The sequence below is a fragment of the Mustela lutreola genome, chromosome 6 (assembly GCF_030435805.1).
Source record: "Mustela lutreola isolate mMusLut2 chromosome 6, mMusLut2.pri, whole genome shotgun sequence".
NCBI lineage: Eukaryota > Metazoa > Chordata > Mammalia > Carnivora > Mustelidae > Mustela > Mustela lutreola.
This window is the reverse complement of record NC_081295.1, coordinates 120,844,782-120,869,414: the sequence shown is the minus strand read 5'-3', so window position 1 is coordinate 120,869,414 and position 24,633 is coordinate 120,844,782. Positions and strand designations below refer to the sequence as shown.

At 38.2% G+C, this 24,633-nt stretch overlaps 1 protein-coding gene across 2 annotated transcripts in view; it reads right to left on the bottom strand.

Annotated features, from left to right (window-relative positions):
- The window catches only part of LOC131834285 (DLA class II histocompatibility antigen, DR-1 beta chain-like), an 83,351-nt gene extending 82,141 nt beyond the window's left edge, over positions 1 to 1,210 (bottom strand). The window contains exon 1 of one of the 2 annotated variants that reach the window (XM_059178734.1): positions 1,023 to 1,210. In XM_059178734.1, the coding sequence (XP_059034717.1) occupies positions 1,023 to 1,122 (100 nt within the window). In that variant the 5' untranslated portion in view covers positions 1,123 to 1,210. The remainder of the gene's footprint in view (positions 1 to 1,022) is intronic. The other variant, XM_059178732.1, reaches the window with a different exon arrangement.
- Between the last annotated feature and the right edge of the window lie 23,423 nt (positions 1,211 to 24,633).

Sequence of the window (24,633 nt, the reverse complement as noted above, 5' to 3'; positions counted from 1 at the left end):
TGTAATTCAGGACCAAGACCTCAGTAAGCCAATAAGTTCCATTTTTGCATAGTGGCTTTCAGTCCTATGTAAATAACCTTCATTCTCTCTGTATCCTGCTTGGGGTATATAGTCTGAACCATATGAAATTCCTGACACTTGACAATTTTTAACTTACAACATCATAATTTCATTTAACTTATCCTATACTAGTTGCACCCATTCCTGTGGGTTCAGGTCAGACAATAGGAAGATGCAGGAGAAATTGCCATTATAGAAAGGTTGAACATAGATTCATAATGAAAAATAACATGTGCCAAGTTCTTGGAAGATATATTAAGTTCAAGACACCCAAGAACACCCACACGTGTTTCTTATCTACAATGTCATTTCAAGTACTAAGGATCACGGCTATAGCTCCAGGTTGAGAAATAGAGATAATATTAACCCCAACTTCCATCAGAGAACCTCCAGTGTAGGGATGAAGGATTTATAAACTTTGGGACCCAAGAGAAAGGAAAGGAGATAACAGAAGAGACCACGAGACCTCTTGATACATCCTCACATGTCTGGGAGAGGCACCAACATAACTGACCCAGTGCAGACATAACACAGGGTCTACTAGGAGAGACCTTACTAATTCCTTTTGATTCTCCTCAAATTTTTCAGAGAAAATTTCCTATTTTCTAGCATAACTCAACATAATAAAGGGAACCACTCCATGGGAATTAATTTGAAATCATTATTTCTAAGTCTTCTCAAGACCCCAAGGGAATGAGATACAAACCTGGAGAACTTTCATTTGAGGAGAGTTGTGAATAAATGACCTATATATGTGGAGGTCCCTTATGCAGCTCTTGAAGAGGACAAGCATTCAGGATCCTTTTGTTTTGGGTAGAATTGGGGGTCTATACCACAAGGGTGGTCATTGAAGAAAATACCACAATATTCTAAGGGACATGGCCTAGACACAGTGACAAAAGTAATTTCTTTCCCTCCTACCTCTCCCCCACAATAGCTTACCATCAAAGGTGTGCACTTACGTGGGGTGTCCCTGGCCCAAGCCAAGGGAGGGCTCAGCACCATCAGTATAAATGTCAGAGCTGTCATCCAGGAGCCTCCAAGGAAACAAAGACACACCATACTGGAGAGCAGGTAGGACAGGGCACAGATGGAGCAGGTAAGTCTTACTCAGTGGAGACTGTGACCCTCCTTTGGCCACTTCCCAAATAATACCAACCAAGGAATTCGTTTCTTTGTTACTGGATTGGGTAATCTTGGTGCTGAGAACCAATCAGCATCAGAGATACTCTGCATCATCAGTTGCCGGTCAGAGATGAAGTATGAAGAGTCTCTTCTGAAACTTGGATTTCCTTCATTGAAAGGATTATTTTAATTTAATGCTGTAAAGGTTTGATCCAATTGTATGTGAAATATTTTACTGAACCCCTATTGTGAGCCAGCTCTGTACTAGGCAGTGCTGTGCTCAAAAGTTTGAACCTTTTAGGAGTATTCTTGTCTCTCCCTTGAAGACATATGTAATGTTTTGACATCGGTTATGTGTGTGTTTTTAGGAGCTGTGGAAGTGGAAGGATGACGAATGCAAATCGAGAAACCTTTGATGTGGACCTTAATGTACCATCACTCAGTGTTGTAGACTTGGGGAAATTATTTAACCTTAACCTTGAAATGAAGGCACTGCATTCTTTCTCATAGAAATTATGGTAGATAGAAATTATGGTAGATAGAAATTGTGGTATGATTATCTGGACCATTCAAGGAGCAGCACTCCTAGTAACTGATGATATGACAGAATTAAAGCTGTTGATTGGAGAGTACAGTCTCTATCTCCTTATGGGTGTGGGGGGGGGGGTCTCTAATAAACTAAAGGAAATTGAAATTTAGTCATTAACTTAACCTGAGTGAAAAGGTTTTTCAAGTTTATTTCCTGATGCTGTCATTGAGTGTTTAGGTATCTCCAGAATATGCATAGAGAAGGGGCTTAGAACATGATCTATGTGGATTGGAGGGTCTTGAAATTTCCTTTATATAGCACTTAACCTAACTAAGTGATAAACCCAACTATCCAAATCGAAGTATGCAGGGAGCTGAGAAATTGGTAAAGGACTCAAAGTCAGCTGCTAGCATAACAGCTCTGCTTTAGAATAATTAATATTTTATGTGGCAAATGTGTTCAGTCCATACTCCTGGATCCCGCTCTGATTTCCTCCTTTTATAGGGACTATGTCTCTTTTTATGCACCTTTTCTTTTTGTTTTCTAAAATATTTTTTTCATTTATTTGACAGAGAGTTCACAAGTAGGCAGAGAGGCAGGCAGAGAGAGAGGAGGAAGCAGGCTCCCTGCTGAGGCCCGATGGAGGCCTCAATCCCAAGACCCTGAGATTATGACCTGAGCCGAAAGCAGAGGCTTAACCCACTGAGTCACCCAGGTTCCCTTATGCACCTTTTCTTGCTTTATCTTAAGGAGAGGTATAAGAGGCTGGTGCTAATGAATACATTATAGAATGTTCAGGAAATAGAACACAATATAATTACAGTCTTTGATGTAACCATATGGTTTTAAACATATATTTCTACTTTTAGATAATTATTATTATACATTATATTTAATATAAATGTAATATCTCAGATTTGGAATGGACTTATTTTTAAGATTTTATTTATTTATTTATTTATTTATTTATTTGAGAAAGAGAAAGAGAACAAGGGTGAAAGGGCGGAGGGAAAGAGAGAAGCAGACTCCCCACCGAGCAGAGAGCCCAAACCAGGGCTTGATCCCAGAAAACTGAGATCATGACCTGTTCCGAAGGCAGATGCTTAACCAAATGAGCCACCCAGACACCCCCAGAATGGACTTTAAAGGGCAACTATCTATCTAAAGTCCTGCATTAATTCACATTCTACTGTAGTCTGATAAGTAATCCTTCTTTATGGACGAGTGGCAGAGAACTCACAATGTTAAAATAAAAACGACTGATATTTATTAAGCAAATTTTGAGTTTTTTATATTTCACCCAGAATTATACAAGGGCTTTTTACACATATTTATATTTAATTCTCACATCATCTCAGTAATCTGAGTGCTCCTTGCATTCCTACAGATGGAAAGAATAAAATGATGGATGATGTTAAACGACTTTGGCAAGGACACAAGTCAAGTAAATAGTGTGTTCCAGATTGAGCCAAGTTATATATAAGTCTAAATTCCACAAGCCTAGCCATTACATCATACCACCCCACATTCAGTTTCTGAAAAGAATAGTGTCCATTATGCTGAAATTATTCTAACACTTTAACTCATGACTATGCATATCTATATGACAACTCCTTTTCATGAAAGACAGAATTTTATATAAATTGAGGCAATTGCTGTGTAGTAATTCTAGTTCTTTCAAAAGATTCCTCTCATCACCATCATTACTTTCCTCTGGAAATGACAAAATTTGCATTTATCTTATGTAATGCCTCCCAAAGCTCCCACACAAGTCTTCTTCCTATTAAAAATAACAGTAGTTCCAAATTCCTAAATCTAATCTATTGTTCTCAATCATTATTTCAGAATTCTCAGCATAGTTTATTGCAAATTTAAATAAGTCAGAATCAAATAAAAATTTTATCTCACATACTTCAGAAAAGTGTATTTCTGTTAATGTAGAAACTTCAAAATAGCTTGTAGAAGGTAGGTAGAAGTCATTATTGTCTCTGGATGTCAGAAGAAACTATGTCCCTAGATCACAGTGATAATTCAATACTGCTGGAAGTTATATAATTGCAACCAGGAGGATGCCATATTTAATTTTAGAAATGAAAATCAAAATTTACTCAGAATTAACTACCTATAACAATGATAATCTGGAAGAGCCAAACTAATGTTCACTTCAGATTATAAAAGGAACAGCAAAAAAAAAAATTCTATATCAAGAACATACTGAAATATTGAACACATTGAAGTATCAAAGAAAACAATATAAAAACTCCTCCATATAAATTTGACAATTTATAAATCATATACATTTATTTTTTAAAAGAATAAGCCAGCAACTATGTCCTTAAATTCTGTAGTTGTATACATTTATGAGTAACAAAGCGTGTTGCTTTAAATAATGTATATTTCACACTTTTCTTCAATATTAATTCAGTATAAGGAAAGTTCAGGTAGACCAATATAGCAACTTCTACCAAACCATCAATCCTACAGGTATCCAGGCTGAGCTTCACCTGAAGCAAAAGGAGAAACAGTGTATGAGAAGTGTCAAGTAAGACCTTATTTCCTGAGGAAAAGATGGCTAACTTGGTTTCTAGAACAGAGGTTATCAGTACATAAGTCATAGGTTTGTTTTCATTGGTAATCAAAACAGTCTTGAGAACCCACAAGAGATATCAGAAGCACAAACTATTATTGAACACAGACAGGTTGGAATTTGTAGCATTACAGAATGTCTTGAGTCCTACCAGTTGTCACAGAATGGGACTCAATTGTGGTAAGCCTGAAAAGTTGCAGTACATCTGGGAAAATCAGTGCTTAATTATCAGCAGTTCAGACTGTGCATCACTTGCCCAAGTAGTCTCAAAATATTCTTGGTAGTTCCCAAAGCTATGACCATGAATATGGAACTTAAAGGGGTTCCTTTATATACGAAAAAGTAGTAAAAACAGAAGTGGATAAACAGGGCCAATTTCTCTTACACTGGAAGACATGTATCCTTGACAGAGGACTGTGCCATTTACAGGTCATATTAGCACTTAGTAGTGCTAATATAAGACCCCCTCCCATGAGATCTCATCAGCAATGTCTTCCATTGAGTAACTTTGAATGAAGCCAGTCTTTACACTGTGGCGTTATGTAAGTCAGTGGACAGGGCTTCTTCAGCTTCTGAATGTCATTCTTTGACTCAACTTATCTGTGTTTTACAATACTTAACACAGCACTCTTTTTTAGAACCAGAGTGTTTGTCATTGAGTACTCACAGGAAGAACATCTAGAATTCTCATAAACCCATCATTAATATTGTATGTACAGAGTTTTCTTTTCTTTCTCTTTGTTCTAGGTCATGTTTTAATTGTGCTGCAGCAAAGTATTTACCTCTTACCTAGTGCAAATACTACTCAGATTTTTTTTCGAAATTCTGCTTTGTTGTTTGACTAGCCAACTGTGTATTGATTCTAGTTGCAGACCTGGAATGTTATCTGTTTCATTCAAAACTAATAATAAAATCTTTTAGCTTTTTTACTAATGGTTCAGTAGTCTATCCCCCTTTAGATGAGCAAGTTTTCACCCTAAAAAGTAAATTTTTAGTAATATTCTGCCCAAGGTGGAGAAAAAGACTTTGTTTTGTAGTTTCTTCCTACATGGCATTCCTGTCAAACAAAGCAACTCTTTTAATATTGTAGAGCAATTTTGAGAACATTAGGATATACAACCCTCAATAATTATTGCTGGAATCCATATTTTGGTCAAATATTCATTTCATAGTTAGCACAAACAAGATAAAGGAGTATAACTTGGCACTACTATACTTCCACCTAGAGATGCTAACTAAAGATGATTTGGTTATAATGACAACCTCTCAGTTGTTAGTGTTCAGAATTTAGTACCTGACCTTAAAGAGAAAGTTTTCAGATGAATCACATCAGTTGTTAAAATAAGATCCAAGGGGTCGTTTAGGGAAAAAAAAAAATCTATATTAAACAGAGAAAAAGTGTTTTCTAATAACCACAGCAGAAGATAACATAAGGACACTTGAAGTTTTAAGCTTCTCCAGAGGTGAGGGTTCCTTACTGCTTTTATAGCTTCTAAACTATGAAAACCATGAAAGCATTAAAAAGGGTCCATCCTGGGGCGCCTGGGTGGCTCAGTGGGTTAAAGCCTCTGCCTTCGGCTCAGGTCATGATCCCAGGGTCCTGGGATCGAGCCCCACGTCGGGCTCTCTTCTCCACGGGGAGCCTGATTCCTCCTCTGTCTCTCTCTGCCTGCCACTTGTGATTTCTTTCTCTCTGTCAAATAAATAAAATCTTAAAAAAAAAAAAAAAAAGGATCCATCCTATAGGCAATTGATTCTGCCATGTAAGCAAAATACATAGCTGCTGGTTTATTTTCTACCTAGAACAGCAGTTAAACACTAAATTATTTTAACTGTCAACATTTCCTTCAGTGCTATTGCTGGCATTAATTGCAATATCATCAAAATCCACCATGGTCTTTGTATCTATAGTTTTATAGCCGTGTGACTTGTGATCATCAGAAACAACCTCCTCCTCATCCTCCTACATGGACAATTCACTGGAGTGTTTACATAGATTTCTAAAGGTGACTCTAGTTTCCCTCTCTATTAGTTAAAAACCAAATCACTACCATGACAAAGATTTAAACTAAATGAGTTGTAAAATTCTGGGTGGGTTTAAGAAAATTCAGGTAAACCATGAAATGTTGGGAGAAATTTATGATTTTCTGTAATCTTTAGCATACCTTTGTCAGATCACAGTTATAATATCACCTGTGAAGTCTAAATATAAAACTTCTTGGGAAAGTGAAGAGACATAATCAAACTCTCCATAGTTTTCCTAACCAAGAAGTGTTGGGAGTTGTGGCTACAATTTCAATTTCAGTCAGCCAACTATAAAATCAGGAAAATTAGTAAAATTATCAAAATTTAGGCTGATCTCATAAGTGCACAAATTGATAGTCCTCTCTGTATTGGACCTTCAGATTTGAAGTTTATATCCAGGGGAAGAAAAAATCAGAACCCTTCCAGAATGCAATCTAATATAGAAAAATATCCTTAGTAGTTATGCCAATATCCTTAACTGTGTCTGAGTATTATCCCCAGACCAAACAAAAAATGATATCTAAGATTGACAGTAGGGTAGTAAAGAAAGGTTCTCTAGCTTAAGAAGTCTAATGCAAAAAGAAATCTTTTCTCTAAGTTCCTCAAAAGAATAATCTCTGAATCCCAGCCACTGTGTAAAGTTGAAAGTTGAGAGGTGTCTTTCCATTATCATTTTCAATTCATTTCCCCATCTCAAACATGGATAATGTCTATATATTTTGATAATGTCTATATTACAAAAACGCTCAAAAGAGACAGGGTCACAGTGTTCTGATCTTCAAAATAGCACATGTGGCAAACATGAAAAGAAAGAGTTATTAACTTGAAAGGCAATTTTGTTACCATTAGTCATTACTGCACCTTTCCCCCCAGTCCAGCTAGCCCAGTAGCTTAAGAAGACTGCTATATAGATATCCTATAGCCATACGCAATCACCACTTGACAGAGGATGGAAATTCCACTGTGGTAACCATGGTAGCCATGAGCTGGTCATAAGTCAATAGTCCCTCTAGTAAAAACTGAACCTGTGCCCCAGCCAGCCAGCCAGACTCTTTTCCAGGTACTGAGGACACTGAAGATGCTTCATAAACACTGACGATGATGCTTGCCTCTTCTGAAAATAGTTCCAGAACCAAGGAAACACCAATTGACATGTTTAAGAAACTCCAAATATACCAAGCAATATAAATGAAAAAGAAAACATAGTAGACATACTTTAGTAAAAGCATAGAATACCTAAGATAAAGAAATCTTAAAGCAGCAGGATTAGGGGTAGGGAAGGAATGCAGATTATCTTCAAAGAGAAAAATTTAGATGAATTGCTGACTTTTCATCAGCAATAATGAAAACCAAAAATAGTACAGTGCTGTTTTCATGGTGTCTAATAAAAAATAACTGCCCACATGGAATTTTATACCCAATGACACTATTTTTCAAGAATGAGGAAGACAGGGGTGCCTGGGTGGCTCAGAGGGTTAAGCCTCTGCCTTCAGCTCAAGCTATGATCTCAGGGTCCTGAGATGGAGCCCAGCAGTTGGCTTTCTGCTCAGCAGGGAGCCCGCTTCTCTGTCTCTCTCTGCCTGCCTCTCAGGCTGTGTGTGATATCTCTCTGTGTCAAATAAATAAATAAAACTTGAAAAACAAAACAAAATTTAAAAAGCATGAGGAAAACATTTTCAGATGAACAAAAATCAAGATAATTTGCCTCCAACATATTGTAATGAAGAAAATTATAAATTATGTACTTCACACAGAAGTAAAGTAACCCTAGTGGAAAGTCTGGGATGAAATAAGGAATGAAGAACAAAGACAGTGGTAAATATGTGGACCATGCTAAAATATCTCAATCTATAAAATAGTACTGATTATCTTGTGAAGTTTTAAAATAATGTATAATTTAATATCCAAAACAGTAAAATATAAATTGAGAGAGAGTATAAGGTGTTAAATAACTTCAAGATCCTTGTATTGGTTTTCTTCTTTTTTTTAATTGAATTTATTTATTTTCAGCATAACAGTATTCATTATTTTTGCACCACACCCAGTGCTCCATGCAATCTGTGCCCTCTATAATACCCACCACCTGGTACCCAAACCTACCACCCCTCCACCGCTTCATTCCCCTCGGATTGTTTTTCAGAGTCCATAGTCTCTCATGGTTCACCTCCCCTTCCAATTTCCCCCAACTCCCTTCTCCTCTTCAACTCCCCATGTCCTCCATGATATTTGTTATGCTCCACAAGTAAGTGAAACCATATGATAATTAACTCTCTCTGCTTGACTTATTTCTTTTTTTTTTTCTTGGTTTGTCAACGTTTATTTATTTATTTATTTATTTATTTAAATTTTTTATTTTATAAACATATATTTTTATCCCCAGGGGTACAGGTCTGTGAATCACCAAGTTTACACACTTCACAGCACTCACCAAAGCACATACCCTCCCCAATGTCCATAATCCCACCCCCTTCTCCCAAACCCCCTCCCCCCAGCAACCCTCAGTTTGTTTTGTGAGATTAAGAGTCACTTATGGTTTGTCTCCCTCCCAATCCCATCTTGTTTCATTTATTCTTCTCGTACCCACTTAAGCCCCCATGTTGCATCACCACTTCTTCATATCAGGGAGATCATATGATAGTTGTCTTTCACTGCTTGACTTATTTCACTAAGCATGATAAGCTCTAGTTCCATCCATGTTGTCGCAAATGGCAAGATTTCATGTCTTTTGATGGCTGCATAGTTTTCCATTGAGTATATATACCACATCATCTTTATCCATTCATCTGTTGATGGACATCTAGGTTCTTTCCACAGTTTGGCTATTGTGGACATTGCTGCTATAAACATTCGGGTGCACGTGGCCCTTTGGATCACTACATTTGTATCTTTAGGGTAAATATCCAGTAGTGCAATTGCTGGGTCATAGGGCAGTTCTATTTTCAACATTTTGAGGAACCTCCATGCTGTTTTCCAGAGTGGCTGCACCAGCTTGCATTCCCACCAACAGTGTAGGAGGGTTCCCCTTTCTCCGCATCCTCGCCAGCATCTGTCATTTCCTGACTTGTTGATTTTAGCCATTCTGACTGGTGTGAGGTGATATCTCATTGTGGTTTTGATTTGTATTTCCCTGATGCCGAGTGATATGGAGCACTTTTTCATGTGTCTGTTGGCCATCTGGATGTCTTCTTTGCAGAAATGTCTGTTCATGTCATCTGCCCATTTCTTGATTGGATTATTTGTTCTTTGGGTGTTGAGTTTGCTAAGTTCTTTATAGATTCTGGACACTAGTCCTTTATCTGATATGTCGTTTGCAAATATCTTCTCCCATTCTGTCAGTTGTCTTTTGATTTTGTTAACTGTTTCCTTTGCTGTGCAAAAGCTTTTGATCTTGATGAAATCCCAATACTTCATTTTTTCCCTTGCTTCCCTTGCCTTTGGCGTTGTTCCTAGGAAGATGTTGCTGCGGCTGAGGTTGAAGAGGTTGCTGCCTGTGTTCTCCTCAAGGAGTTTGATGGATTCCTTTCGCACATTTTTGGTTTCTATTTCATTGATTTCTGCTCTGATCTTTATGATTTCTCTTCTCCTGCTGGGTTTGGGGTTTCTTTCTTGTTCTTTCTCCAGCTCCTTTAGGTGTAGGGTTAGGTTGTGTACCTGAGACCTTTCTTGTTTCTTGAGAAAGGCTTGTACTGCTATATATTTTCCTCTCAGGACTGCCTTTGTTGTGTCCCATGGATTTTGAACCGTTGTATTTTCATTATCATTTGTTTCCATGATTTTTTTCAATTCTTCTTTAATTTCCCGGTTGACCCATTCATTCTTTAGAAGGATACTGTTTAGTCTCCATGTATTTTGGTTCTTTTCCAACTTCCTTTTGTGGTTGAGTTCTAGCTTTAGAGCATTGTGGTCTGAAACTATGCAGGGAATGATCCCAATCTTTTGATACCGGTTGAGTCCTGATTTAGGACCGAGGATGTGATCTATTCTGGAGAATGTTCCATGTGCACTAGAGAAGAATGTGTATTCTGTTGCTTTGGGATGAAATGTTCTGAATATATCTGTGATGTCCATCTGGTCCAGTGTGTCGTTTAAGGCCTTTATTTCCTTGCTAATATTTTGCTTGGATGATCTGTCCATTTCAGTGAGGGGAGTGTTAAAGTCCCCTACTATTATTGTATTATTGTTGATGTGTTTCTTTGATTTTGTTATTAATTGGTTTATATAGTTGGCTGCTCCGACGTTGGGGGCATAGATATTTAAAATTGTTAAATCTTCTTGTTGGACAGACCCTTTCAGTATGATATAGTGTCCTTACTCATCTCTTATTATGGTCTTTGGCTTAAAATCTAATTGATCTGATATAAGGATTGCCACTCCTGCTTTCTTCTGATGTCCATTAGCATGGTAAATTCTTTTCCACCCCCTCACTTTAAATCTGGAGGTGTCTTCGGGCTTAAAATGAGTTTCTTGGAGGCAACATATAGATGGGTTTTGTTTTTTTATCCATTCTGATACCCTGTGTCTTTTGACAGAGGCATTTAGCCCATTAACATTCAGGGTAACTATTGAGAGATATGAATTTAGTGCCATTGTATTGCCTGTAAGGGGACCGTTACTGTATATGGTCTCTGTTCCTTTCTGATCTACCACTTGTAGGCTCTCTCTTTGCTTAGAGGACCCCTTTCAAGATTTCCTGTAGAGCTCGTTTGGTATTTGCAAATTCTTTCAGTTTTTGATTGTCCTGGAAGCTTTTAATCTCTCCTTCTATTTTCAATGATAGCCTAGCTGGATATAGTATTCTTGGCTGCATGTTTTTCTCGTTTAGTGCTCTGAAATATCATGCCAGCTCTTTCTGGCCTGCCAGGTCTCTGTGGATAAGTCAGCTGCTAATCTAATATTTTTACCATTGTATGTTACAGACTTCTTTTCCCGGGCTGCTTTCAGGATTTTCTCTTTGTCACTGAGACTTGTAAATTTTACTATTAGGTGACGGGGTGTGGGCCTATTCTTATTGATTTTGAGGGGCGTTCTCTGAACCTCCTGAATTTTGATGCTCGTTCCCTTTGCCGTATTGGGGAAATTCTCCCCAATAATTCTCTCCAGTATACCTTCTGCTCCCCTCTCTCTTTCTTCTTCTTCTGGAATCCCAATTATTCTAATGTTGTTTCGTCTTATGGTGTCACTTATCTCTCGAATTCTCCCCTCGTGGTCCAGTAGCTGTTTGTCCCTCTTTTGCTCAGCTTCTTTATTCTCTGTCATTTGGTCTTCTATATCACTAATTCTTTCTTCTGCCTCATTGATCCTAGCAGTGAGAGCCTCCATTTTTGATTGCACCTCATTAATAGCTTTTTTGATTTCAACTTGGTTAGATTTTAGTTCTTTTATTTCTCCAGAAAGGGCTTTTATATCTCTCAAGAGGGTTTCTCTCATATCTTCCATGCCTTTTTCGAGCCCAGCTAGAACCTTGAGAATTGTCATTCTGAACTCTAGATCTGACATATTACGAATGTCTGTATTGATTAGGTCCCTAGCCTTCGGTACTGCCTCTTGTTCTTTTTTTTGTGTTGAATTTTTACGTCTTGTCATTTTGTCCAGATAAGAGTATATGAAGGGGCAAGTAAAATACTAAAAGGGTGGCAACAACCCCAGGAAAATACGCTTTAACCAAATTAGAAGAGATCCAAAATTGTGAGGGGGGAGAAAGGGGATAAAAAGAGGTTCAAAAAGGAAGAAAGAAAAAGAAAAAAAAAAGAAAAAAAAGAATTAAAAAAAAAGAAAACACCTAAGAAAAATATAAAAAAGAAAAAATATATATATTAGGTAAACTAGTAAAAAGTCATTAAAAAAGAAAAAGGTAACAGTTTAAAAAAAAAATTTTACCTGAAGGCGAGAAAAAAAAAACAAAAAATGAAAAAGAAAAAAATTAAATTAACTGCAAGACTAAAAAAAATCACAGGGAAAAAGCCATGAGTTCCGTGCTTTGCTTTCTCCTCCTTTGGAATTCTGCTACTCTCCTTGGTATTGAAACCACACTCTTTGGTAGGTGAACTTGGTCTCCGCTGGATTTCTTGTTGATCTTCTGGGGGAGGGGCGTGGTGTAGTGATTCTCAAGTGTCTTTGCCCCAGGCGGAATTATACCGCCCTTAGCAGGGGCCAGGGTGAGTAATCCGCTCGGGTTTGCTTTCAGGAGCTTTTGTTCCCTGAGCGCTTTCCGTAGAGTTCCGGAGGATGGGAATACAAATGGTGGCCTCCTGGTCTCCAGCCCGAAGGAGCCGAGAGCCCAGGGCCCCACTCCTCAGTGCGCCCTCAGAGAACAGTGCCCAGTTATTCCCGCCTGCCCGACCTCCGGCCGCGCTCCGAGCTCACCGAGCCTGCGACTGGTTCAAGGTAACACCGAGCTGTGAGCTTACTGTTGGCTCTGTCTCTGTAGCCGGCTTTCCTGTTCCAATACCCATAAGCTCTGCGACACTCAGACACCCCTGATCCTTCTGTGACCCTGCGGGACCTGAGGCCACGCCGACCCCGTGTGGGCTTTGCCCCGGGTAGCCTCTGGAGCAATGTCCCTCAGCGGAACAGACTTTTAAAAGTCCTGATTTTGTGCGCCGTTGCTGCGCCGCTTGCCGGGAGCCGGCCCCTCCCCCCGGGGTCTATCTTCCCGTCGCTTTGGATTCACTTCTCTGCCAGTCCTACCTTTCAGAAAGTGGTTGTTTTTCTGTTTCCAGGATTGCTGTTCTTCTTCTCTTCGATCTGCCGATGGATTTTCAGGTGTTTGCAATCTTTAGATAAGCTATCTAGCTGATCTCCGGCTAGCTGAAGTAGTCTCAGCCTGCTACTTCTCCGCCATCTTGACTCCTCCCCCTCTTCTTTTTTTTCAAAGTAGAAATAATTATCATCCATATCAGTTATTACATCTTCCAGAGCATAGAAGAGGCTGATTTTATGTATTACTTCAGACTTGAAAAGTACTAACACTAAATCACACTTAACAATGTAGGCTTAGGCTCAGTCTCTTTCTCTTTCTTTCTAACATGTGACTAATATAATATAATATAATATGTGAATTCCTGGTATCGGTCCCATTCAAATCACGAACCAAGAATGTATACAAACTAGTACCAGTAGCATAAGTATTGCATTGGTAATTCTAGCCAATAAGAGATATTTGGAAGAGTAAGCAAATCTCAAACTCATAAACTTTCCTTTACACTTAGAGTAACATTTTGAAAAGTAAAATAAAAATTCAGTTACTTTAATATTAATAAACTGTGTCCAATTAATACTGTAATAACAAATATTCTAAATATTATGAAGAAATTCTATTACTTTATTAAACAAAAATATGTGTAATTCCAGATAAGGAAATCAAAACAGGAACTCCCCAGCATTCCTTCTGGGAATCACTCTGTCAATATAAGTATATAGCCTAGGGGAGACATGTATGGAATATGTGTCTGTTCCCATCTATACCCATCAATACTCCTTTCACTGCTCCCACCCAAATGCAGACTGTTGCCAAAAAAGAATTGGGGTTCAAGGATGGCACCAACCTGACATTTTTCTTGAGTATGTATAAACCATTAAACATACATATAAATATTTATATGCATAAAAATGTGAGTACTTTTAAACAAAAAGCCTTGGAAAACTGAGAATATTTTTGTGGATATTGGAGCAGATAAAATAAGGTAAGTGTGGAAAAAGGAGGTGGAGAGGAAACATTTCCTGAAGAGCAAATGTTGGGGAGAAGGTGTAAGAGCTGGGGGAAAAAGCTGAGCATTGTGTTCTGTAACTAAGAACATGCATGGTAGGGGTGCCTGGGTGGCTCAGTGGGTTAAAGCCTCTGCTTTTTGCTGAGATCATGATCCCAGGGTCCTGGGATCAAGCCCCATGTCAGGCTTTCTGCTCAGCAGGGAGTTTACTTCCTCCTCTTTCTCTGCCTGCCTCTCTGCCTACTTGTGATCTCTGTCAAATAAATAAATAAAATCTTTTAAAAAAAGTAATAATTCAGTATTGATATTGAATATGGACAGTGAATAATGTGAAAATAATGAGAAAGTATTGAGACAAGATTAATGATTACCGGGACACTGGTTGGGCCCCTGTTTTCAGCTCAGGTCATGATCCCAGGGTTCTGGGACCGAGTCCCTCATCAGGCTCCTTGCTTGCAAGGGAGCCTGCTTCTCTCTCTGCCTCTGCCTCTGCCTGCTTGTGCGTGCTCCCTCTCTCTCAATCTGACAAATAAGTAAATAAATAAAATCTTAAAAAAAAAAAAATTAATGATTCCCACAGGACTTTCTAGGAAAGTTCATGACCAGGGCCCTAAAATAAGTACAAAATAAGTAAAATAAGTACATGGTTAATTTCTCCTCCTCCTCCTCCATTTCCTCCTCCTCCTCCTCCTCCTTTCTTCTTCTCCTCTTTTTCTTCTTCTCCTTCTCCTTCTTCTCTTTTTAGAGAGAGAGATTGAGCAGGGAAGGGGCTGAAGGAGAGGGAGAGAGAATCTTTAACAGGTTCCATATCCAGTGCAGAGCCTGACACAGTGTTTGATCTCACAACCCTGAGATTACACATCTCCAAAGATTACACGTCACTTCAAAGTGAAAATGAACTTTTGGGATGTCATCAAGATCAAAACTTCTGCACAGCAAAGGAAACAGTCAACAAAACAAAGAGGCAACCCATAGAATGGGAGAAGATATTTGCAAATGACACTACAGACAAAGGGCTGATATCCAAGATCTATAAAGAACTCCTCAAACTCAACACCCAAAAACAGATAATCACGTCAAAAATGGGCAGAAGACATGAACAGACACTTCTCCAAAGAAGACATACAAGTGGCTAACAGACACATGGAAAAATGATACATCATCGTTAGCCATCAGGGAAACTCAAATCTAAACCACATTGAGATACCACCTTACACCAGTAATAATGGCAAAGATTAACAAGACAGGAAACAACAAATGTTGGAGAGGATATGTAGAAAGGGGAACCCTCTTACACTGTTGGTGGGAATGCAAATTGGTGCAGCCACTTTGGAAAACAGTGTGGAGATTCCCCAGAAAATTAATTTAAAAATTAATTTGAAAAATTAAAATAGAGCTACCCTATGACCCAACAATGGCACTACTGTGTATTTACCCCAAAGGTACAGATGTAGTGAAAGAAAACGTGGTCCATATATACAATGGGATATTACTCAGTCATCAGAAAGGATGAATACCCAACTTTGTTATCAACATGGATGGGACTGGAGGTTATTATACTGAGTGAAATAAGTCAAGCAGAGAAAGTCAATTGTCGTATGGTTTCACTTACTTGTGGAACATAAGGAACAACATGCAGGACATTAGGATAAGGAAAGGGAAAGTGAATTGGGGTAAATCAGAGGGGAACACAAACCATGAGAGACTGTTGACTAGAAACAAACTGAGGGTTTTGGGGAGGTGGGAGATGGGTGAGCCTGGTGGTAAGTATTTTTTTTTTCAGTGTAACAAGATTCATTGTTTATTCACCACACCCAGTGCTCCATGCAATAGGTGCCCTCCTTACTACCCACCACCAGGCTAACCCATTCCCCCGCCCTCTCCTTTCCAAACCCCTCAGTTTTTATATTCCATTGTATATATGGACCATAGATTCTTTATCCATTTGTCTGTTGAAGGACATCTTGGCTCTTTCCACAGTTTGGCAATTGTGGTCATTGCTGCTATGAACATTGGAGTACATATGGCCCTTCCTTTCACTACATCTGTATATTTGGGATAAATACCCAGTAGTGCAATTGCCCGGTCATAGGGTAGCTCTATTTTTAACTTTTTAAGGAATCTCAACACTGTTTTCCAAAATGGCTACACCAATTTGCATTCCCACCAACAGTGTAAGAGGGTTCCCCTTTCTACACATCCTCTCCAACATTTGTTGCTTCCTGTCTTGTTAATATTTGCAATTATAACTGGTGTAAGGTGGTATCTCAGTGTGGTTTAGATTTGAATTTCCCTGACGGCTAATGATGATGTGTCATTTTTTCATGTATCTGTTACCCATTTGTGTGTCTTCTTTGGAGAAGTGTCTATTTGTGACTTCTGCCCAATTTTTGACATGATTATCTGTTTTTTGGGTGTTGAGTTTGAGGAGTTCTTTATAGATCTTGGATATCAGCCCTTTGTCTGTAGTGTCATTTGCAAATATCTTCTCCCATTCTATGGGTTGTCTCTTTGTTTTGTTGACTGTTTCCTTTGCTGTGCAGAAGCTTTTGATCTTGATGAAGTCCCAAAAGTTCATTTTTGCTTTTTTTTCCTTTGTCTTTGGAGACATGTCTTGAAAGAAGTTGCTGTGGCCACTGTCAAAGAGGTTACTGCCTATGTTCTCCTCTAGGCTTTTGATAGATTCCTGCCTCACATTGAGGTCTTCATCCATTTTGAGTTTATCTTTGTGAATGGTGTAAGAGATTGGTCGAGTTTCATTCTTCTATACATAGCTGTCCAATTTCCCCAGCACCATTTATTGAAGAGAATATCTTTTTTCCACTGGATATTTTTCCTGATTTATTTGACCATAAAGTAGAGGACCCATATCTGCGCTCTCTACTCCATTCCATTGGTCTATGTATCTGTTTTTGTGCCAGTACCATGCTGTCTTGATGATCACAGATGGTAGTGGGTATTAAGGAGGGCACGTATTGCATGGAGCACTGGATGTGATACATAAACAATGAATCTTGGAACACTGAAGAAATAAAATAAAATAAAATAGAATTGGAGGCTTAACTGACTGAGCCACCCAGGTGCCTCAATGTTAGCCTCTCTTACTGCACAGACTCTGGCATCTGGCATGGGAAAGTGAAGAAAGAAAAGAATTTCAACAGAGTCTGAAATAGATAATTTGATGAAATACCAGCCTTGAACAAGACTTTTTGTGGATATATTGAGGAGGAGGGACAAGTAGAAATAAAAGAAATTTTAAAGATCCAAACAGCTAGCATCTAGAGAATATTTTTTTGATAAATGAATTATGGAATCAGGAGCATCAGAAATCATCTGGTACATGATGCTGGCAACAGTTAACCACCGTTCAATAGTCAGTTCACACTCCCATTTTCCAGGAAGAAATGGTTATCTATTTCTACATAGGAGAAATTGTTGGAGTCACACAGGGTGACAGCAGTAGACAGTATTTTGGTGAAAAGAGAATTTTGTGGCACAGATTATCCATACCTAGTATCCTTACAATTAGAAAAATATTCCTGATATTTATCCCTTATATTTTTTGTTGCAGTGATTCAATTCAGTAAATTTTAGCTGATAGTCCACTACATGCATATTTACATACATATGTTACTTAGTTGGAGATATGCAATTCACAAAAAGTTTACTGAGGGCTTCCTATGTGTGCAGAATTCTTCTAATGCTAAGGATTCATATAGATAGTTTAGATTCTACTTTTAAGGAAACTAAAGTCCACCGTAAAGATAGACATATAAAATTAATATAAGATAATGTGACAAAATCTACAATAGATACATTTGTTTTAGAAAAATCAAAACTCAAATTGATGACATTAATTTTCAAGATGAAATGGTTAAAATTAAGTAAAAGTGTATCCTTTACAGTAAAGTGGAGCATTACTATAGATGTGAGTTCTAGAGGAAGTGAGACAGAGCATGGAGAAAAGGTTGTGTTTCTGGTTGGCTGGAGACTAGGAGGGGGACAGGAACAACAGTGGAAAAACCTGTGTGTGGGGAAGGCGTGGTCAGGAGGTGGTAAGAACATGGAGTCCTGACTGAGATGAATTGAGATTCCTCCTTAAGTAATGCTGGGAGATCAGAGTGGATGTGCAGGATTGAACTATGCTTCGAAAGGTATTGAAAAATTGGTGAAGTAACATCTTTTAGAAATATGGGAGTAGGAGCAGAAAAAAAATATTAACTAAGAAAATTTATAGAAATCTAAGGTTAGTCATGAGGAATTGGGCAGAAAGACTAGCATGATAGCAATAGGAATGGACATATAAAAATGGACAACAGGAATACCATGCATTTGCGGGGGGCGGTGAATAAGAAAAGAACCTGAGGGGTTTTTGGGGGTTTTTTTATTGTTTTTTTTTTATTTATTTATTTTCAGCATAACAGTATACATTGTTTTTGCACCACACCCAGTGCTCCATGCAATCCGTGCCCTCTCTAATACCCACCACCTGGTTCCCCCAACCTCCCACCCCCTACCCCTTCAAAACCCTCAGATTGTCTTTCAGAGTCCATAGTCTCTCATGGTTCACCTCCCCTTCCAGTTTCCCCTCAAGGTTTTTTTTTTTAAAGAATTTATCTTATTTCCTTTTGGAAATAACATCCAAAGGATCAAACTTTGTATTGATGTGTTAGTTTGCGGGTGAGACAAAGGTATGTTGAAAATCTTCATCCTTTCTCAGATAATTGTTTTCTCTCTGTGTCCAATGGTGATAAAGAGGAGTCAGCATCACTTATTTCTGGCAGAGCCACCTGACCAGAAAGTCTTATTGAAAGTCTGAGATAGAAGTCAGGGGAGGGCAGGACAACTAAGTTAGATGTGGATAAGAAAGGGTGAACATTTCCTGTCATGGAATTATTTAAGACATAATTAGGTGGTTAGCTAAGAAAGGGTACCTGTAGAGTAAAGCAAAATGTGGAGTGAGGATTGGAGGAACTAGGCATTTAGAATGACAGAGACGTGATGCCTGGTTTTTCATGCCTATGTAGGAAGTCCCTGGCTATGATTAAAAAGCACAAATAAAAAGCTCTGATGTTGGAATCTCCCTGCTATTCTTGTCATAAAAGAGAAGGGGGGCGGTGCCTGAGTACCTCAGTCAGTTGAGCATCTGACTTGATTTTGATTCAGGTCGTGATCTCAGGGTCCTGGGATCAAGCCCCACATGAGGCTCTCCACTCAACAGGGGAGTCTGCTCCAGGATTCTCTCTCCTTCTGCTCTTCCCTCCACTCATGCTATCTCTCTCTCTATCAAATAAATAAATTAGGGCGCCTGGGTGGCTCAGGTCATGATCTCAGGGTCCTGGGATGGAGTCCCGCATCGGGCTCTCTGCTCAGCAGGGAGCCTGCTTCCTCCTCTCTCTCTGCCTTCCTCTCTGCCTACTTGTGATCTCTCTCTGTCGAATAAATAAATAAAATCTTTAAAAAATTAATTAATTAATTAATTAATTAACTTAAAATTAAAAAAACAAAATGTATAGTTTAGTGTTTTTGTAAAAGAGATGGAGACTATGAAAGAAATCCATAACCCCAATTCCTGTTGCAGACATATGAAGGGGGAAGTAAATAAAGAATGTGTAGTTACTACCAGCCACTAAGTTATGTACTTCTAGGTACCTTATTTCATTTAATTACCTTCATATCATTGCAATAATTATAGTGTATCACCTCATAATATAAGTTAGCAGCTATATCCCTAGCACATTTAAAATGTTGACCACTCACAGTACTCAAAAAATAGTGATTACTAGGATCTGGTCAGGAAATTAAATATTTTACATTTTTAACACTATAGTGAAATAGACCAAACATATTTTTTAAAAAAACATAAAGCAAAAATGTACAACCTATTTGATTATTATCATGCCAACATCCATGGAAAGCCCCAGATCAAGGCACAGAACATTGGGCCAAAGCCCTACAAACCCATCATGTGCCTCTTCACATCCCTACCCAGAGAACTCACTATCCAGACTTGTATAGCAATCACTTCCTGACTTCTGGGTATACCTTTGCAATGTGTTATTTATCTCTAAATATGCTTAGTGGAACTACATAAATTAACTCATATGCACATTCACATTTTTACCCTAATTGTTTTCAACTGAGCACCCAGGAAAGCATAGTCCTGTCAGTAAATGCTGTTGGATCAACTGGAAATCTTCATCGAAAAAAATAAATGAAATTTGACACCTATCTCACATCATACACAAATTAATTCCAGTGGAAATTTATTTCTATATGTGAAAAGCAATACAATAAAACCTTCAGAAAATACTATTAAGAGACTATCTTTATGACTTTGAAGTTGAAAATAATATCAAGGGGCACCAGGTGGCTCAGTGGGTTAAGCCTCTGCCTTCGGCTCAGGTCATGATCCCAGGGTCCTGGGATGGAGCCCCACATCAGACTCTGCTCAGCAGGGAGCCTGCTTCTCCCTCCCTCTCTCTGCCTGCCTCTCTGCCTACTTGTGATCTCTCTCTGTCTGTCAAATAAATAAATAAAATCTTTAAAAAAAAAAAAGAAAAGAATATCAAACGTAAGATCCAAAGCTCATTAGTCATAAAGAAAAAGATTAGCCAGCAGTCACCAATATAACATTTAAATGAGGACAATAAAAACTTATTGCACACAACTAAAGAGTGTTGTGGAATACACTAGGAAAACTGATGCAGATCTTCAATGAGCATATGACACTACTGGGTTTCAATATTTTTGGTTAGGAAAAAGAGAAATAAGACAATAGAAGAGCACACCCGCAGATACTTTGGAAATCACTAACGAGAAAGGTGCAGTTAATCTATGAAGCAAGATGATCTTTAGGAAGGTAATGAACTGAAATACAAAGCAGAGAGGGGTGGGGAGCGTGGCCTGTCAGCAATGACCTCCCTAATCATCAAATCCGAAGGAAACCCTTCCTTAATATCCACCTTCATTTCTCCTTGATGCAATGAAATCAATTAAATAATAAATTTTACCTGATCACCTACAAATGTCAAGCATTATGCTAATTACTGTGTGAACTATACAAACCTGGATATAATTGGTGAAATTCAAAGAGCAAATATTTTTTGACCACCTCCCATGTTCAAAGGAGTGTGCTAGGGACTAGAAATACAAAGATGAAGATTGCAGGAAGATCAATACCTACTAGAATAAAAAGAAACACCCATAGAAATAAATTCCATGCATCAGAGACTTTATATTCTTTGTGTCCCATTCTCTCCTCAGTTTCTACAGAAAGTCTTGGTCTAAAGTAGGTGATCATAAAGAGTTGCTAAATTAATAAATAATACATTAAGGATAAATATAGGCATTTATAAGTTACAATAAAAATACAAATGGCTATAATTTAAAAGTAACAAAACTGTTAAATAGTAGAGAATGGGATATATTCATGTAGTTTGGAATATTGAGAGGAAACTTGAAAATGTAACTTATTTGCAGAAGCAAGACTTGAGGCAGTAAAGAAGGAGGATGCGATTCAGAAGAACAGCAGGGCAAAAGGAACAATCATGAGGCACATGAGCAAAAGCAGTACTAGGTTGGGTGAATTAATGTAAGGAGTGACTCTGATTGACCAGAGTGAACATTCAGATTAAAGAACAGTGTGGGGTAAGAGTGGATATGCAGAGAGGACCTGCTGTAAGAGAGGCCTTGGAGGCCGAGCAAAGCAGATAGTTCTTTAGGAAGGTGATGAACTGACACATACTGAAATATACTGCATGTATAAATGCAAAGCAGCAAAATCAACTGTTGGTAACCCAGGTGTCTTGGAGGCATAGGAAGGGCATCAAGACTAGGGAAGCGACAGTGAGACTAGAGGGCTGACATTACTGAATGTCTTGTGTCTTCATGAACTTGTACAAGGTGCCCTTATAGGATGAATAGAAAAGAAAATGTAAAGCTTTTCAAACTGTGTCTCTTCTTCTTTCAAGAGTAGCATCCAAAGGCTTGGACCTTGAACCTCAGCCTGCTTCTCTACGCCAGATCCTAGTTTCTTTCTTTTAGGATGAAGCAGGTCAGTTTTCCGGACAAAGTCACTACTAAAAATTCTCACTGCTTCACAGTTTCTTTCCTACAATCAGTGGGTGAAGTAACATGACTTGTCTTCATCAAATGATGCTACTTCAATAGTTCTAGCATTAGTCTGGTTTCAAGAACTTGTGTGAAGTAGAGTAGGGACAGATCAGCTACAAGGAGCGAGGAAAGCCTGACACCTGGAGTTTGTGGTAAGAAACAGGATATGGCTGTGTGGATTGTCAAAACTCCCCATATTTGGTTTGCAAGCATGATTTAGATGGGTGTAGAGGGCTATAATCAGGATACTTGTTCCTTTTCAGGCGTTGTTGGAAAGCCCCTGGCCAGGGTTAAATGGAAAGAAAATTGCTGTGATGCTAGTGTCTCATTGCTGGAAAAAAATTAATCTCTGTAGTGAAAAGAAGATTGAAAGGGGAGGGAGGGAGGGAGTAAGAATGGGGGGACAGAGAGAGAGAGAGAGATTAAGGACCATCACTTCACTTGCTGGTTATCATGAGAAAGTGCAAGGGTGATGATGGAAAATGCAATCAATAGTTTTGGGGCCTGATTGGGCATTTTTAAATTATTTCATTTACTCTTTACAAAAACTCTGCAAATAAAAATTTATACCATTTGTGGAAATAATAGTAGGGATGTGAGAATTATAGCTTGATTTCAAAAAGAAAAAAATATTATTTGGGGGAAATAAATAGTTCAACTCTAAATTTAGTACAACTGTATTAGTGCTGCAATCAGACAAAGCATTCTTTAAGGTGCTGGCATTACAAGGATGAATGGGATCTGTAAATCTTATTTCATAAGAGTTCAGAACCTACATAATCATGCTATAATATACTGCAGTAAGAATAGCAATAAGTTTGTTTATGACATACAGTGAATACATTGGTAGAGTCATGAGATTTCAGAAGTGGGCAGAATTTGTTTACATGTTTTACAAACCTATAAGAACCTTAAAATAAAGACTGGAGCTCTCTGTATATATGAAATAGTAAGACTCATAAAAAAGAGAAAGGGAATATATCTGATTGATTAAGGGAGCCGAAAGGGCAAAGAGAATACGATGAAATAATATGGAGAACAATAAAGGATAAAGGATTCAGGCAGGGAGAAGAGAAGTCTTCTTCAGGGAATGAGAACAGATAAAGTGGAACCATTCTTGGAAAGCAAAGGAATTGTACAGCTGCAGAGAAAAATGGAAACAAACCAAAAAGTCATTTTGGTAATTCCAGTGTAGTGACAAGGCTAAGAAGTGACAGGTGGAATGGAGTTTTAGGACTTGCTGAGCATTAAAATTTTCATAGTCTTGCTATGAAACAACATTTGATGAAGAGGAGAAAATGAGTCCTTCTAGAACAAATTCATCTTCTCTCTTTTCAACCAGCACCTGCAGGCTTAGCCCTCAAACCTAGAATCTGACTCATCAGTTCAGGTTCAGGTTAATGTCTTCTTGGGACAGGATTTTAGCTCTTGCACTGAGGCATTTTAAGAAAGGAAATTCGTCCTGGAAATCCCCATCCCTTTATTGACATTTCTCTTTAACCAATAGGGATAGAAAGTGAAACAGCATTACTTGTCTCCAGCAGAAATATCTGCTACACAGGTCTGAGCTGATCCAAGGTCCTGGAGAAAAGATGAAAGAGAAGCAGGATGATTGATACACGTGAGAGGAATAGCTGACCACTTAGTTTCATGGAAAGAAATGATATGTCATGTTGGAGAACCAAGAAACCACATTTCATAATTGCGAAGCAGAACAGAGAGTGAGGACCTAACTATTTAGTGTTGGGTGGAGGGGGTGAGGGTACCTGATATTTTTCATGCATCTGTGGAAATCCCCTGCTCAGTTTTAAAAGAGAAAGAAATGGCTATGACATTCAGCATTCCCTGCTAGTGATGCATGACTACCTGTGGTGGACAAGATGGAAATTGTGAAAAAAATCCTTGATCACCTGCTGGTTGTCATATGACAATCTGAGGGAAAGTCACAATATCACATACTGATTATTTTGCTCTAGAAGGCAGCATTTCTCAATTAACTGTCATGACAGACTTGCATTTTTATTAACTTCTGAGTCTCCAGCATCCAGAATAGTTCTTAATAGTCAATATATGGTGGGCCAAATAATTAACAAATGAGTAGGATACTAAGAATTAGTGAATTTAATAGATATAGGATTATAATTATTAATATCCAATCCCAGTTCTACCTAAATCCAAAACCCAGGAATTAAAAATATTAGATTATCTGAGAACCGAAGAATGTCAGTAATAAAATTTGCATCTTCATTCTGTGAAGTTTACACACCTCAATTTAATATTTCTTCTTCTAATATCCCTCCAATACAAAGCAGTATCTTACTTAATCAGACTTACTCAGGAATTCAATTAGGAAATATATATCTCAGGGTGGAAAAAGCATTGTGTTCATTGTTCCTGAAAATTGATCTATATCTTCATTCATGATTTACTTTTTTAAGCTTCTATGTCTTCATCAATAAAATTAAAATGTTGAATTACATAAATTC